The sequence below is a fragment of the Ammospiza nelsoni genome, chromosome 12, assembly GCF_027579445.1.
Source record: "Ammospiza nelsoni isolate bAmmNel1 chromosome 12, bAmmNel1.pri, whole genome shotgun sequence".
Lineage (NCBI taxonomy): Eukaryota > Metazoa > Chordata > Aves > Passeriformes > Passerellidae > Ammospiza > Ammospiza nelsoni.
Genome location: NC_080644.1, coordinates 15,215,586 through 15,230,945, shown reverse-complemented (window position 1 = coordinate 15,230,945; position 15,360 = coordinate 15,215,586). Strand labels below are relative to the sequence as shown.

The window sequence follows — 15,360 nt, the reverse complement described above, 5'->3', positions numbered from 1 at the left end:
CTGCCTGAAGCTGTGTCCCAGCTGGGCTCCTGGCAGCCATCTCTCCGAGTGAGATTTTCAAAGCAGCAGGTGTGAGCTGCCTTTGACATGTGTCCATGCTCCCACCCTGTTCTCCTCTCAGTCCTAAAGTTCCACCTCAGTTTTTCCTGCTCCAGATGGGTCATTAAAGCTGATGTCCAAAGCAGCCAGGCTGGATGGTTGCTCTGAGGCCTGGCCAGCCTGCCCAGCTGAGCCTGCCTGTGCCTGCTCCAGGATCAGAACTGACAGCAGGGCAGGATGTGAGTGCTGCAACCTCAGGGCTGCTTTCTGCGTGGCCTGGTCGTGCAGCTTTCCCCCTTCACCCTGGCCACAGTCCTGAACAGCTCTTTGGGCAGTGCAGGGCTCCTCCAGCAGCCTTCAGCCAGCCAGCAGTGAGCCACAGACCAGGGGAAGCCTGAGTAAGGGCTGTGGATCAGCGTGGGAGCTCCCATGGCACTGCTGGATGGCCATGTCCACACAAACCCTCTGTGGCAGAGTCAAGCAGAGCCCAGCAGTGCCAGGGCAGGTGCCTGGGCACAGGGGAACAGGCACTGCACAGTGACTGTGGCAGGAGCACTTCTGCATGCTCCCTTCAGCTGTCTTAACCCAGTTTGGGCAGAGTTCCTCAGACAGGGCAGAAATCCTGCTCTGGGCCTTGAGATGGCAGCCAAGGAGCCCAAGCAGAGCTGCTGTTCCCTGCTCATTGCACTGTGGTGCTGGGTTCAACATCCTGCCCTGCACTCAAGGACAGTGCCAAGGCAGCAGTCACCTCTGGGCTGGGGATGGAAGGGTTGCTGTGGCCCTGGGCGTGGTCTTGGCTTTCCCAGATACTTTCAGATTAGTGGTGTGGGGTGCCCTGTCTGTCGTTCCCTAGCCTGCCCCATGCCATTCTTTGAGAGACTTTCTAGTCTGCAAAGTGACACCTCAGGGCTGCTTTGCCTTGGTCCATACTCTACCTCTGTCAGAAGGGAATGAACAGAGTCCTTGTGCTTTCTGCTCTGCACTTTGCTCCTCCTTCTGCTGTACTGTTCTAGCCAAAGCAGAACTGATATTTCTAATGCTCAAGCAGGCTCCATGTTTTTGGTGTCCCTCATCTCCCCTGCATCTTCCTCTGTGGGTCTCCTCTGTAGCACAGATGGGCACAAGCCTGGCTCTCCTGTCCCTTGGCATTTGGTGGGGCTGATCCTGGCACAGCTGCAGCCAGGAGAGCCTCCACGTCCCCAGAGCTGGAAGCAGGACAGCATCAGGGCCACCTGCAGCGAGCCTGTGCTGAGTGAGAGGAGCTGTGCTGGAGCCCCTGGGTGCCAGCAAAGGGGATCTGTGGGTAGAAGCCTGCAAAGAGAAGGAGGCAGCACTTCAAGCCTGTCAGGAGGAGCTGCATGGAGAGTGGTGGGGTGAGGTGCTGTTGCCCATGTCCTGTGGCCAAGGGCAGATGACAGTGTGTGGGTGACATGTGGCAGGGCCTGACAGACATGCTGCCTGCTCTCCTGGGGCCCTGGGGCCATACAGCACTGTGGGGCTGTATAACTGCCAAGGCATGACCAGAATGTGGCATGGAGAGTGCCTTGGAGCAGGAATGTGCATAATTTTGGCATAATTCCTTCCTTGAGTCCATGGGCAAGTGCCCAAGCTCCCTCCTCTTTTCTGGGAGGCTTTCCACTCTGTCTGGCTGCCCTGGTGTAGCTGGAATGACCCACACAGCAAACCTGACACTGCTGTGGCCTGGCTGACCTGGAGAGGACAGGCAGAGGGTGAGTGTAGCTGGGCTGGCAGCACCTACACCCTCACACCCAGCAGGGGCTCCCCAAGCACAGCTCTCCCAGCTCCCAGTGCCAGCTCTGCCTGCCTGGGGACTGGGAGAGGAGCAAGCAGCCATTCAGTGCTGGCAGAGTGCCAGGGGTGTGTGATGAGCCAGAAAAACAGAGCTCTCCTTTCCTGTCCCCAGGAGCCTCCCGAGGACGATGCCAATATCATTGAGAAGATCCTTGCCTCCAGGATGGTGCAGAAGGAGGTGAGTGGCAAAGATGTCAGTGGGGCTAAAGTCCCTGAGCAGAGGAGGGGTGGGACCTGGCTGCCCTGTGCAGCAGGGACACGAGGCAGCAGCAGTTGGTGCTCTTGCTTCTCTGGTGGGGTGCTGGGGTATGCCCAGACTGGCACCTTCCTGAGCTGTGGGTCAATGTGGTGCCTCTCCTGTCCTGGGCACCAGAAAGCCTCTGAAGAGGAGTCAGGCCTGGGCTGATGCCCAGGAAGTGTTGGGAGTTCCCCGTGCCCAAGGGCGGTCTCACGTCGTGTTCCCCAGGGCTGCTGCCCCTCTGGAGCAGCAGCACAATGAGTGCCTGCCTGTCCTCACCACCCTGGGGCTCAGTTCCTGGAGCCTGTGGCCAGGCAGGGGGTGGCTGAGAATGCCCCCTCAGCTTCTGCACAGCCTCTGACTGTCACTGACTCTCCTTCCCTTGGTTTCAGGCTCATCCTGGAGGCCTGGCATTTGAGACAGAGGAGTTCTACGTCAAGTACAGGAACTTGTACGTGCAGTGTTGTACTTGTGGTGCTTTTTTCTGTGAGCCCTGTGCATGCAGGAGCAGGGACTGTGCACTTCCACCTCTGTCCCATCCCAAACTGCAGCCCCAGCATCCCTTTTTCCTATGCCTGTTGATGCCTTGAGAGGCTACCTGGAACAAAGGCTGGACAGTGTTAAAGGAATAAAGCAGGGATTTATTAAAAAGGCCCTCAAAAGATACACCTTGGGCAGCACAAGAGCCTGGCTGAGGCTACACCTAAGATGGATGATGGGTCATGAGTTTCACACTTTTATAAATTTTGGTCCATTTATATATTTTGGTTAATTGTCCAATTACAGCTTCAGGTTCTGAAGTCACATCCTCCCAGATTGCTCTCCTCAGTTTGCTGTTTACACTTTTTGGGCCTGAAGCTGCAATGGGGTCATTGGTTCTCAGGCTGGAAAAGGATTGTTTTGTCTAACTAAACTGTGAAGAGAACTTGCTAACACTTTCTATGAAGTTCAGAGTTATATACTAATGCAGTACAGAATCTGCAATAAAAAAAAAGAAATAAAATACTGGAAAATGTTAAAGCTAAAACTTGAGGCATCACTGTCCTGAGCCAGCTGTGGTGGGAAGCAGGGAAGCTGCTGCAGCTTCAGTGCTTGGTCTTGGCTGGTCCTGGGGCATGGCTTTCCCAAGTTTGGGTTGGCATAGGCATAGGCATGGACTCGTCATTCTCTGGATCGCTGGGAGATCCATGCTGCAGGGTGTGGTGGATGCTTTGGGACCAAAGGCCTCTTGGTCACATGTTGATTTTTTCCCCTTGCAGCTCTTACCTCCACTGTAAATGGGCAACTCTGGAGGAGCTGGAGAAGGACCCCAGGATCTCACAGAAGATAAAGCGCTTCCGGAACAAGCAGGCTCAGATGAAACATATTTTTACAGAGGTGAGAGCAGAGCACAGTGAGCAGTGGTGCCTGACTCTGAGCCCAGTGCCATGGCGGAGCAGGCCAGGAGCTGCCTCTGGCACCTTGCAGCCCAGAGCAGTCTGTCTCCAGGGCTGGAGCTGGGGTCCATGACTGTGCCCTGGACACCTCCAGTGTCACTGGTGGCATTATGAGCAGGGTGACAAGTGTCCCTTGCAGGGCAATGCCAGCTCTGGAAGAGTTGCTTGGTGGGAGAGAGAGCAGCATATAGGGCTGGAGGTGCTTCTGTGGTGGAGCAGAGATGCTGTGGGAAAGAGGGAGCTATAAATATCTGGGCTTAGGGCAGCTCTTGCCTGCTCTGCTCTATAAGCAGATTAATCTTGCTTAGCATAAAAGGTGTTCTATAATTTATCTTGTTGCTCCAGAGATAGTTGTTGGGTCTCCTAGAACTGCCCCTTACGAGTATAAATCAGGCCAGTAGGATATGAAAATTTCTTCTTTGTAGCTGGAAAGCTGGGGGTGTGTGTCAAATTTCTCACTCATGAGTCTGTTTGGGGTCTTTCTCAGGATGCAAAAAAAAGAGCATGTGTTGGAACACTCTGTACCACCACCAGTTCAGCAAGGAGCACATGCACTTTCCCTGTAACTAACTGGGGCTTGGGGAGTTGTGAGTGTAGAAGCCTGATTTTTCTCTTTCCCAAGCCCTAGGCCATGTCTCTCCAAGGACTATGCTAGGTGGGGCAAGAGGGAAGCAGAGACAGAGACCAAGGTGTCACCCCTTGCAGCCCTGGGGTTCTTTGGGTGCTGTGCACAGCTCTGGATGCTGCACATCAGCTGAAGCAGACAGCTTAGGACTTGTACCTTTGGGCCAGATAGGCTGGAGAGGACATTGCTGCCTCCCAGCAAGGGCAGCACAGAGCATGTGACTGCTCTAAAGAAAGAGCTTTGCCTTCTGCCAGGTTCCTGCATCCTCCCTGCCCAGAGACAGATGTCTGTACCTGTGTCCAGGGCACTTGGTGTGTTGCACACAGCTAGCAGCATCCTGGGGACAGATGCCCTGCAGCTGTTTACTTGTGCCCATCTGTTTAACCCTGGAATCACCTTGAACTTACCTCCTGTTTTACTGTTTGCCATCACAGCCTGATGAAGATTTGTTCAACCCTGACTATGTGGAGGTAGATCGAATTCTGGAGGTGGCTCACACAAAGGACCCTGACACTGGGGAGGTGAGAGGCTGCATCTCTTGCTGGCCCCATGGAGGGAAGGAGGGAGACATGGCAGGAGGCCCAGCCCCATGGTGTACATTGTGGGTCATCTCTGAGCAGCCTGAGCCTTCCCAGCCTTCCCTTGCACAGGTTTCCCTGTCTGCAAGGGCCCTTGGCCCAGGGTGGGTGGAGGGATGCTGACTCTCCCTGTCTCTGAGCCTGTTTCTCCCTGTGCTACAGGAGGTGACTCACTACTTGGTGAAGTGGTGCTCACTGCCCTATGAGGAGAGCACCTGGGAGCTGGAGGAGGATGTTGACCCAGGGAAGATTAAAGAGTTTGAAGCCCTCCAAATCCCTCCAGAAATCAAGCACATGGTAACGTACCCTGAGGTAACGTACCCGGCTGGCAGCTCTGCCCTGGGCACAGGGACTGCCTGTGTCCTGCCACAGTCCAGCAGTGCTGGCCTTGTCCCTGGTGCTGCAGTTCAAGCCCTGTACCTCCCCTCTGGAGGTCGAAGGGTGGGTTCCAGAGGCCAAGCCCTTGCTGTGACTCAGCTGTCAGTGACTGTTTTGAGGTGTTGTCCCTGATGTGCAGCCCCAGCTGGCCTCACTGGGCATTAGCATCTCCCATGGACCTTGCTCCTGCTGTCCCCTCCTAGGAGCGCCCTGCGTCCGAGTCCTGGCAGAAGCTGGAGAAGTCCCGGGAGTACAAGAACAGCAACCAGCTGCGGGAGTATCAGCTGGAGGGGATGAACTGGCTGCTCTTTAACTGGTACAACAGGTGAGGAGAGGCAGGAGCCCAGTCCTGCCATGAGCAGCAGGCCCTGTGTGTGCTGTCATGGGAGCAGTGAAGCTGGGGAGCAGAGTGGACAAACGGGCCTGACAGAGCAGCCACTGAGTCCTTCAAGTGCTGGAGCTGGCTGGCAGCTGCCAGAAACAGTGTGTTTGCTTTAGCTTTGCAACTGAATTTTTAGGAATGGTTCTCCCTGGTATATATGCTGATGAGTCTTAGAGATAGTAGGGCTTAGCTGTGATTCTGAGATACACCTGGCTTTTTGGTACTGGCCAGGCTATTGGTGACTGATTGTGTGGCAGACAGGTGGGAATGTGCATGTTCTTGGCTGCAGCAGGCCATCAGATGCACCTTTCCCTGGCTCACGTGTACCTGAAAAACAGCATATTTCATGCTGGTTTTGAATCCATGATGTTAGAAGAAGTTGGCTGGCTTACCCAGACGTGTTTGGGCCGCTGTACCAAAGTCCCCCCATGCTCCATGCTGCAGGATCAGAGAAGGGTGGGCAGAGGTGGTGTGCCTGACATCCCCTCAAAGAGTTGGTGACAGAGTGGTTTCTGCCCCCAAGAGCCACCCTGACCTGACCCTGTCCGTCTCTGCAGGAAGAACTGCATCCTGGCTGATGAGATGGGGTTGGGGAAGACAATCCAGTCAATCACTTTCCTCTCAGAGATATTCCTGATGGGCATCCATGGCCCCTTCCTCATCATTGCACCTCTCTCCACCATCACGAACTGGGAGCGTGAGTTCCGCACGTGGACAGAGATGAACGCCATCGTGTACCACGGCAGCCAGATCAGCCGGCAGATGATCCAGCAGTACGAGATGGTGTACAGGGACACACAGGTACTGACCAAGGCACACAGCCCTCCTGGCACTGTCCCCCAGCCCTGCCTTCCTTTACTTGGGAAGCACTGAGCTGCCTGTGGAGCTTGTTCATTTGGAGAAGGAGAGATGATCTTTGCAGCTCCATTTGCTGGCATGGGCTCAGGTTGCACTGTGTGTGAGTGAACAGGCATAACTCATGCAGAGCAGGGAGGGTGCAGCTTCTTGTCCAGGCCTATGTGCCTGCCCTAGGGCAGTGTCTGGTTTAGAGATGCACAGCCTGTGGCCATCAAGGAGGCTTGCAGAAACCTGCCCAATGCTTGAGAGAGATTATTCTGGAGAAATTCCAGCTCAGAGTCAGATACTGACTCACGCTGATACTGTCAGACAGTGTGCTGCCACCCTGCAGGAGTCAAATTCTGGTTTCTGTTTCCCTAGGGTAACCCTCTCCCTGGGATCTTCAAGTTCCAGGTGGTTATCACCACCTTTGAGATGATCCTTGCTGATTGCCCAGAGCTGAAGAAGATCCAGTGGCGCTGTGTGGTCATTGACGAGGCACATCGCCTGAAGAACAGGAACTGCAAACTCCTGGAGGGGCTGAAGCTCATGGCCCTGGTGAGCATGTCCTGCCCAGGTTCACCTGGGAGCAGGGTGGGCTGGAGATGGCCATGCTGAGCAGTCAGATGCCACTGTCAGCAGCTTAGGCCTTGTGCCAGGCTGCAGAAAAACCATCCAGAGGGCCCCTTGATGGATGGGGCACTGGTGCCCTGCAGCCCTCACAAACTTCTTTTTGCCCTACCTTCCCCTGCTCCTTCCCACGTGGGGGTGCTCCCTGCCAGAGCCCTGCCCATCCTTGCAGCCCAGTGTAAGCTGCTGCAGCACATGGGGGCAGTTGCTGGCCAGCCCTGCACAATACCCCTGGCCTTGCTGTGTCTTGTGCCCTACACTGGGCAGGGCTGTGGTGTTTGAGATAGTTTCTTACTACTGTGCAAATGTTCCTCCATGCTAGGGGTGGGTTAACAAAGGGATCAGTGAGCTGCTCTGAGAAATTATTTGGATGTCCAGCTCTTTTCCAGTCCTGGGAAAAGCAGTGTTGCTGTTAGCTGGACCAAGGGCCAGCAGGCCTTTTGGGTCTTCCAGCTGTATCCAGCTTCCATCATACTCACTTGTAGCTGGGCAGGCCTCTGAAAATAATTCGTCTTGTGACTCCCACAAGTTCCAAAAGACTCTGCTATTTCCCCTGACTTTGTGTCTTGTGTAGGGCCCTGCTATGTTGTGAGCTTGGGCCAAAGCAGGGTTGCTTCTGGTCTCCCTTTTATGCCTTCACCTCCCTTTGTACAAGTCCTCTGGGAGTCTCCTACCTTATAATTACCCTTCTTTCCTAGCAGGCCACTCCTGTGGACATTTCCTGCACTAGACTGGGCAGGAGGATTAGCCTGAGTTGTGAGTCTGAGGCTCTGACAGTGCTGGGACAGAGGAACTGGTGCACCCAGGACCAGCACCTGGTGGTGCCTAAAGCCCAAGCCCATGTGTCAGTCATGGGAGGGAGAGCACTCTCCTTGAGGGATCATCTGATCCTCACACTCCCAGGTCTTGGGGGTTGTTTGGACCTCATCTCCTTTTACTGCACATGTACCTACATGGTGAACCTCTAAGAAAAGCTCCCCTTTGTTCCAAGTGCGCAGTCATGCCTGTCCCTGCTAATTTTGGAGCACCCTGCTGAGACTGTCCCTAGCAGCAGGCCACTGCTGCCCCTCGGTGTCCCATGGCTCTGCGTGGTGTTCCCTCTTGCTCTGTCTGAGCCCTGAAGACAAACATCCTGCCCCCAGCTGCACAGGAGCTTGGACTCTGTCAGCGTCCCTGTCCAGCACCAGCACAGGCCTGCCCGACACTCTTGTGCCAGGGCAGGGCTGAAGCCTGGGAGCAGTGTGAGGTGTTGAGTCTGGCTGTTGTTGCACAGAGCTGGACTGGAACGTGTGCATGGCAGTGTCCTGGGAGCCCCAGGACAGTGTTGTGTGGCAGTGGCTTGGTCAGGGCTGTCACCATGGCCAGTGAAGCCTCTCAGTGTGTATGTGGTCCCAGGCCATCCAGAGTGCTTCTTAGGCTGGAAGACAAGAAGCATTGTGCTCTTGGGACATCTTCAACCCCAGCTAATGGGGTTGAGCCATCAACCTGTTTTCTCTGTGTTCCCAGGAGCACAAGGTGCTGCTGACAGGGACCCCCCTGCAGAACTCGGTAGAGGAGCTCTTCAGCCTCCTAAATTTTCTGGAGCCACAGCAGTTCCCCTCAGAGACAGCCTTCCTGGAAGAGTTTGGAGACCTGAAGACAGAGGAGCAGGTACCTGGAGGAATGATACCAGTGACTTAGCACAGGCCACTGGGACACCTGGTGACCAAACCAGACATGCTTTCAGACATGTGCTTCATGGAAGTGGGTAGGGCTCCTCATACCAGGAGAAGCAAAGTTGTGACAGAGCCCCAATGCTGTTCTGGGGAGAGGAGACCTGCCCCTGCCAAGGCAGTGGTCTGCTCCCAGCTGACTCCCTGCTGCCCTTGCATGCGTGGGTAGAACAGCTTACCTGCCTCTCCCACCTGGTCTGTCCCTAAGACCAACAGGAGTGCAAGGGGAATGGGGAGGTCAGTAAGTCCATGTGTCAGTCACCCTTGTCAGGTTCTCTTCCTCCAAAGCTCTCCTTGAGTGTGGGTCATGGGAAGCTGCTTAGTTGCCTGGGCTGTCCCACTGCCTTTTGAATGTGGAAATTGCACAAAGATTGTCATTCTGTGGGAGCAGGCACAGGCACATGAAGCAACCACCATCTCAGCTACCATCCAAAGTCTCAGCTCTCCTCCTGCATCAGACACTAAGGCTGCTGGCAGCCCAGGCATGTGGAGCTCATAGCCTGGGACTGCTCATGCCTGCCCCAAAGACCCCAGGCCCTGAAGTTGTCCTGGCTGGCTGCTGAGCAGCTGCTCTAGTCACCTGTAGTGGGTTTGCAGCACGGGGAGGCTCCAGGCTAGCAGACCCCTCTGCTGGCCCATGTGCTTCCGTGCAGGGAAGGCAGTGAGTGTCTGTGCTTGCTCTGCAGGTGAAGAAGCTGCAGTCCATCCTCAAGCCCATGATGCTGCGACGGCTGAAGGATGATGTAGAGAAGAATCTGGCACCCAAGCAGGAGACCATCATTGAAGTGGAGCTGACCAATATCCAGAAGAAATACTACCGGGCCATCCTGGAGAAGAATTTCTCCTTCCTCTCCAAGGGTGCCAACCAGCACAATATGCCCAACCTCATCAATACAATGATGGAGCTGCGCAAGTGCTGCAATCACCCGTACCTCATCAATGGTGAGGGCTGTGCACAGGAGTTGTGTGGGGGGACACACAGGTGTCACTGCAGCATTTACTGTTCACTCCCAACAGAACTTGCCTAGCTGGGGAGCCAGCTCAGGCCTTGTGCCATCTGCCCATGAGGTGGCAGTGCTCTGTCCTGTTGCCTTCCCAGGCAGCCCAGCTCCCTCCAAGGGCTGCTTGCTGATGGGTACCTTAGAGTCTCCTGAGGCTCACTGTGTTTGGGGGTGTTCCAACACAGGACCAGTGTCCCAGCCTGACTTAATCTGCCAAGAGCTGATGTGAGCCCTACAGAAGTTTAGTCCCAGGAGCGGAGGGTCTGCAGGAGGTCTCTGGCCAGCCTCCCTAGCTCTGACTGCATGGATTCTGTTGCTCATGCAATCCTTTGCTGCTGCCCTGGGCAGCTGCACTGCCAGGCTTGCCAAGAGCTCATATCCCTTTTCACATGGCAGGGGCAGAGGAGAAGATCCTGGAAGACTTCCGCAAAACACACTGCCCAGAGGCACCAGACTTCCAGCTGCAGGCGATGATCCAGGCAGCTGGGAAGCTGGTGCTCATTGATAAGCTGCTTCCCAAGCTGATTGCTGGTGGGCACAAGGTGCTCATCTTCTCGCAGATGGTGCGCTGCCTTGACATCCTGGAGGATTATCTCATCCAGAGACGGTTAGTACAGGCTCCAGCATTCACCACGACTCCTCCACAGTACCTCCATGCACTGCACATGGAGTGGCAACAGCACAGGGTGGGGATTTGGCCATTCCATGCCCAGATACTGATGGATCTGTTTTACCATGTACTACTGGTGGGTGTGGAGACCCCAGAGCTAAGCACTTCACTTTCATTCTGTGTAGTTTAGGGCTAGTCCTCAGAGTGACCGGGTAAAAGTAGATCATTCCCTTGGTCCTGGTTCCCATGAGCCCCATATCTGTGCACCGTGCATGGGGTTGTGATGATTTTGTTATCATAAGAGGCACAACTTTTGGGAACAGCCACAGTGCCCACAGGCTGATGGGGCCTGAGCCTCCACCTGAGCGCAGGTCCTGCCAGTAAGTCCTGGCTGGTGTGCCCACACAGCCTGGGGGAAGGAGCAGAAAGGGATTTGAAGGCCACAGACTCTTGGGGCCCTGCTCTAAGCTCTCCCTCTCCTGAACAGGTACACCTACGAGCGCATCGACGGGCGGGTGCGCGGCAACCTGCGCCAGGCTGCCATCGACCGCTTCTGCAAGCCCGACTCGGATCGCTTTGTGTTCCTGCTGTGCACGCGGGCAGGCGGGCTGGGCATCAACCTGACCGCTGCTGACACCTGCATCATCTTCGACTCCGACTGGAACCCACAGAATGACCTGCAGGTAATGGGCTGGGCAGGGCTGTCATGAGGTCCCGAGGCACAGCTTCTGTCACTTGTGCCAGGCAGGGACAGCAGGGCAGCAGCACCAGCTGTACTGGGCACGAGGTACCGTGTCAGGACGGCTGGCAGGAATGTGGGCAGGGGGAACAGGACATGGGGGAGATCGCAGTGTGGCTCTGAAAACACAGATGCAGGCTACACTGTGTCCATACCTGTTTTTGGAGTGCGTGCAGTGTTGTGTGCCACATCTGTAGAGAGCCAAGGCTCCAGCCTGTGTCCTTGCCTGAGGGTGCTGGGATCTCTCATTCCTGCTCCACAGCTGTGCAGGCTGTGCCAGAGCCCTGCCATGTCAGCCACAGGCAGGGAATGAGCGTGCTGTGGTGGATGGGAGGTGACTGTGGGTTAGGTGGGTGAGTGTAGATGCTGATGCAGAATACCACTTGGTCCTCGTCCAGCTGGGCTCCCTGCGCTGACACTGTGCCCTCTGCCCTGACAGGCTCAGGCTCGCTGCCATCGCATCGGGCAGAGCAAGGCTGTGAAGGTCTATCGCCTCATCACCAGGAACTCCTACGAGCGCGAGATGTTCGACAAGGCCAGCCTGAAGCTGGGCCTGGACAAAGCTGTGCTGCAGGACATCAACCGCAAGGGCAGCACCAATGGGGTAGGTTGGCTGCTGGAGCGGGGCCAGGTGGGAGCCTCTGCAGGAGATCTCTCCTCCTCCCCCTGCAAGTCACTGCCAGGTCAGAGCAGGGACTCAGCAGCCTTTGGGGAGGGAGAGCCCAGTCCCACACACTCACACTACTGCTCTCTGGCCTGCCAGACTGTTCCTGCACTGCCATGGGGATAGGGGACATGTGGTGTGGTGGAGTGGTGTGGGCTGAATTTCCTGATAGTCCCTCAGGAAGAGTTTTGAAGTGACCTCTTTGTTTTAACAGCAGCTAGTCTGGGTTGGCTTAGGGCCCTTTGTTCTGAAGCAGAGGGAGGAGCCTTCTCCTGTTGTGCAGTGGTAATGGTTGCTGGCCGGGTTGGTGATGCCCCTGTGCTTTGGGCAGGTTCAGCAGCTCTCCAAGATGGAGGTGGAGGACCTGCTGCGGAAGGGAGCCTACGGCGCACTCATGGATGAGGAGGATGAGGGGTCGAAGTTCTGTGAGGAAGACATTGATCAGATCCTCCAGCGCAGGACACAGACCATCACGATCCAGTCTGAGGGAAAGGGCTCCACATTTGCAAAGGTATGCTGTGCTCCAGTGGGAGGGAAGGGGGATTTCCCTCGGGGGTGGAAGAAGGGGAACATGCAGGGCAGTAGTGGTCAGCCAGCCTCCTACCTGTGTGTGGAGACCTGTCCAACCTCCTACCTGTGTGTGGAGACTGTCCAGCCTCCTACCTGTGTTTGGACACCTGTCCAGCCTCCTACCTGTGTATGGAGACTGTCTAGCCTCCTACCTGTGTGTGGAGACCTGTCCAACCTCCTACCTGTGTATGGAGACCTGTCCAACCTCCTACCTGTGTATGGAGACATGTCCACATGGAGGCCAAGCCCTGCTGTCTCAGTGTGCCAGTGAGACCTTGGCTGTGCTGGGGCTGGTGTGCTCTCCTGTCTCTCTGATGGTCAGCAGAGCATTGAGGAGGGGCCACCAGCCTGGCAGGTGATAGAAGGCTGCCTAAGATGTTCAGCCATGAGGGCTGGATGGTGGCAGGACCCAGCTGCTGGGCTGCATGATGCCCAAAGCCAGGTGCTGCTGTGCCATGGAAGCTGTGTGCTGTGGGGCCTGATAAAACCCCCAGACAGAGCTCTGTGCTATGCTCTGGCCTGCTGGGACCACTAAGGGCCCTCCTCCTCTTGCACAACCCAGCCTCCATTTACAATGGGTCAGGCATGACTGCAGAACAGAGGAGTTCAGCTCCCTCAGGCAAACAAAGAACCCTCTGGCACGTAGCAGCTTAGGGTGTAACATCCCATAGCAGCAAGGCTGTGCACTCAGACTGGCATTGGGGGATCTCTGTATGGAAGAAAGCACAGCTGGATGGTGGGTTGCACCTGCTTCATTCCTCTTCTTTCTCTCCTAGGCCAGCTTTGTAGCATCAGGAAACAGAACTGACATTTCCTTAGATGACCCCAACTTCTGGCAGAAGTGGGCCAAGATAGCGGAGCTTGATACAGATGCCAAGAATGAGAAGGTAGGATGCAGTTTGTGTCCTGTGTGCCCTACAACTGATCTGACACCATGTGGCCTGGTGTCCAAGTGTCCAGGGAGCTGCATGCTTCCTCCAGGCTCTCAAAGAGGTTTGTGTTGGGCATCAAGAATTAGTGCAAGGGAAGACTGACCCACAAACGCTGGCTAAAGCCCTGATTTATTTAGCCACATGTTGGTCTGTGTCTCCCTGATCTTTCACGGTACTCAGTCTGTTCTTCTAGCTACTCCCAACAACCTCACCCTCTGCTTGAGAGCATTTTCCAAATGCTCTTTGAGCTCTGGTAGCCTTGGGCCTATGCCCATTCCCTGGGGAGCCTGTTCAATGCCCAGCCATCCTCTGGGGAAAGGATCTTTTCCTGGTGCAGCTCCAGTCATTCCCATGGGTCCTATCCCTGGTCACAGAGAGCAGAGATGGGAGCTGCCCCTCTGCTCTCTCTCCTGAGTGCAGACTGGTGACTCTGCCTGTCAGGAGGTAGGAGGGGACAGAGGGGATCCCAGTGCTCTGCTGGCCCTGCTGAGGTGATGGGCTTGGCTGCAGCTCAGGTCTCTCTTCCCAGCTCCTCCAGGCACAGGGTGCTATCACTGGCTCCAGTGCGGCCCCAAGGCTGCCATGATTCCAACTGAGGCAGCAGTGCTGTAAGAGATGGTTTTAGGCAGCAGCAGGAGGGAGGTCCTGCAACTCTGCAGAGCTCACTGCTCAAGCTGGAGCAATGGGAGAGTGTGTGTGTTTGTGTGTGTGTGTGTGTGTGTGTGTGTGTCCTATGTGCCTGAAATCCAGGCAGATTTACATTACATGAATTCATTCAACAGGGTGGGCTAAGGAGAGGGGGCAGGTACATGCTATTTAATTTCATATTGCTCCCTGCTGCACCTTCTTGGAAGCTGCTTTTCCTGTTCCAGCCCACCTGTCCCCCTGACACAGAGACTGCACTGCCTTCAGCACAGTGCTTGGCACAGGCTCTGCAGAGAGGGCCAGGAGTGACTCAGAGCTGAGTCAGCTGCTGGCAGTCAGACGTTTGGACACAGAGGGGGCTGATTTTAGCCTGTCATCAGTCAGGCTGAATTTTGTGCTGGTCAGGAGTTGTCACTTGTGCAGGCAGAACTGCACACAGGAAACTTGAAGCAGGTATCCTAGTGGGAAGGTGATGGTCAGCCGCAGGACTGGCAAGCCAAGAGCCAGAGGCTGAGCAGAGCCCGGGTGACAGGGGCCAGAAGAGCACATAAAAGTGTTTCTGCCTGTACCTGAGAGTGCTCTCTGCTCTGTCCATCACAGGAGAGCCTGGTCATCGACAGACCCCGGGTGCGGAAGCAAACCAAGCACTACAACTCCTTCGAGGAGGACGAGCTGATGGAATTCTCTGAGCTGGACAGTGACTCGGACGAGCGACCCACGCGCTCGCGGCGCTTCAACGAGAAGACGCGGCGCTACCTGCGGGCTGAGTGCTTCCGTGTGGAGAAGAACCTGCTGATATTTGGGTGAGTCTCACCCCTGTGAGAGCACAGCCAGAGCCTCCAGCTGCCCCAGTGCCCATGGGCACCCGCTGGCTGCACCAGCCACTTCGTGTCTGTCCTGCTTGCTGTGTTGCCTCCTTCCAGCAGTGACCCCGCTGGTGGGACCTGGGTTCTGAGTGAACGTTTGGGGTGGAAGAAGAGTTAGCAGGACAAAGCTGGCAATTGGCACTTCCAGAGTCTGCTCCTGCCTCTTCCCTGTTCAGTGCTGCAAACCTCTCCCCCTCTCTGCTCCTGTAATGTGTGGGCAAAACATCCCCATCTAGGGGATCTGGCAGGGCTGTGCCCCCACAGGAGCTCCTTGAGAGAGGTGCCAGCAAGGTCTCTAATTGCACAGGAGTGCTCACTCTGTGTTCCTGCTGTTTCAGCTGGGGACGCTGGAAAGATATCCTGACCCATGGGCGGTTCAAGTGGCACCTGAATGAGAAGGACATGGAGATGATTTGTCGGGCCTTGCTGGTGTATTGTGTCAAACACTACAAGGGGGATGAGAAGATCAAGAGTTTTATCTGGGATCTCATCACGCCGACGAAGGATGGCCAGAATCAGGCTCTGCAGAATCACTCAGGTATTGCGTGTTCTCTCTGCCATTGCATCCGTACCCACTGCCCCATGCCAGCCTGTGAGACTGAGGCTGCAGAATTCAAAGCAGAGCTGATGGAAACAGTCTGCAAGTGTTTGTGCTTCAGCACTGCA

General features: G+C 55.6%; 1 protein-coding gene across 1 annotated transcript in view; it reads left to right on the top strand.

The window, feature by feature from the left end:
* CHD6 (chromodomain helicase DNA binding protein 6) overlaps positions 1–15,360 on the top strand; it is a 101,040-nt gene that overhangs the window by 61,440 nt on the left and 24,240 nt on the right. The window contains exons 6-22 of the mRNA XM_059480606.1: positions 1,964–2,029; positions 2,482–2,540; positions 3,349–3,466; positions 4,585–4,671; positions 4,891–5,040; positions 5,310–5,431; positions 6,046–6,289; positions 6,707–6,883; positions 8,462–8,605; positions 9,354–9,609; positions 10,065–10,275; positions 10,766–10,961; positions 11,457–11,621; positions 12,013–12,192; positions 13,028–13,138; positions 14,429–14,631; positions 15,033–15,232. Coding sequence (XP_059336589.1) covers positions 1,964–2,029; positions 2,482–2,540; positions 3,349–3,466; positions 4,585–4,671; positions 4,891–5,040; positions 5,310–5,431; positions 6,046–6,289; positions 6,707–6,883; positions 8,462–8,605; positions 9,354–9,609; positions 10,065–10,275; positions 10,766–10,961; positions 11,457–11,621; positions 12,013–12,192; positions 13,028–13,138; positions 14,429–14,631; positions 15,033–15,232 — 2,689 coding nt within the window. The remainder of the gene's footprint in view (positions 1–1,963; positions 2,030–2,481; positions 2,541–3,348; positions 3,467–4,584; positions 4,672–4,890; positions 5,041–5,309; positions 5,432–6,045; positions 6,290–6,706; positions 6,884–8,461; positions 8,606–9,353; positions 9,610–10,064; positions 10,276–10,765; positions 10,962–11,456; positions 11,622–12,012; positions 12,193–13,027; positions 13,139–14,428; positions 14,632–15,032; positions 15,233–15,360) is intronic.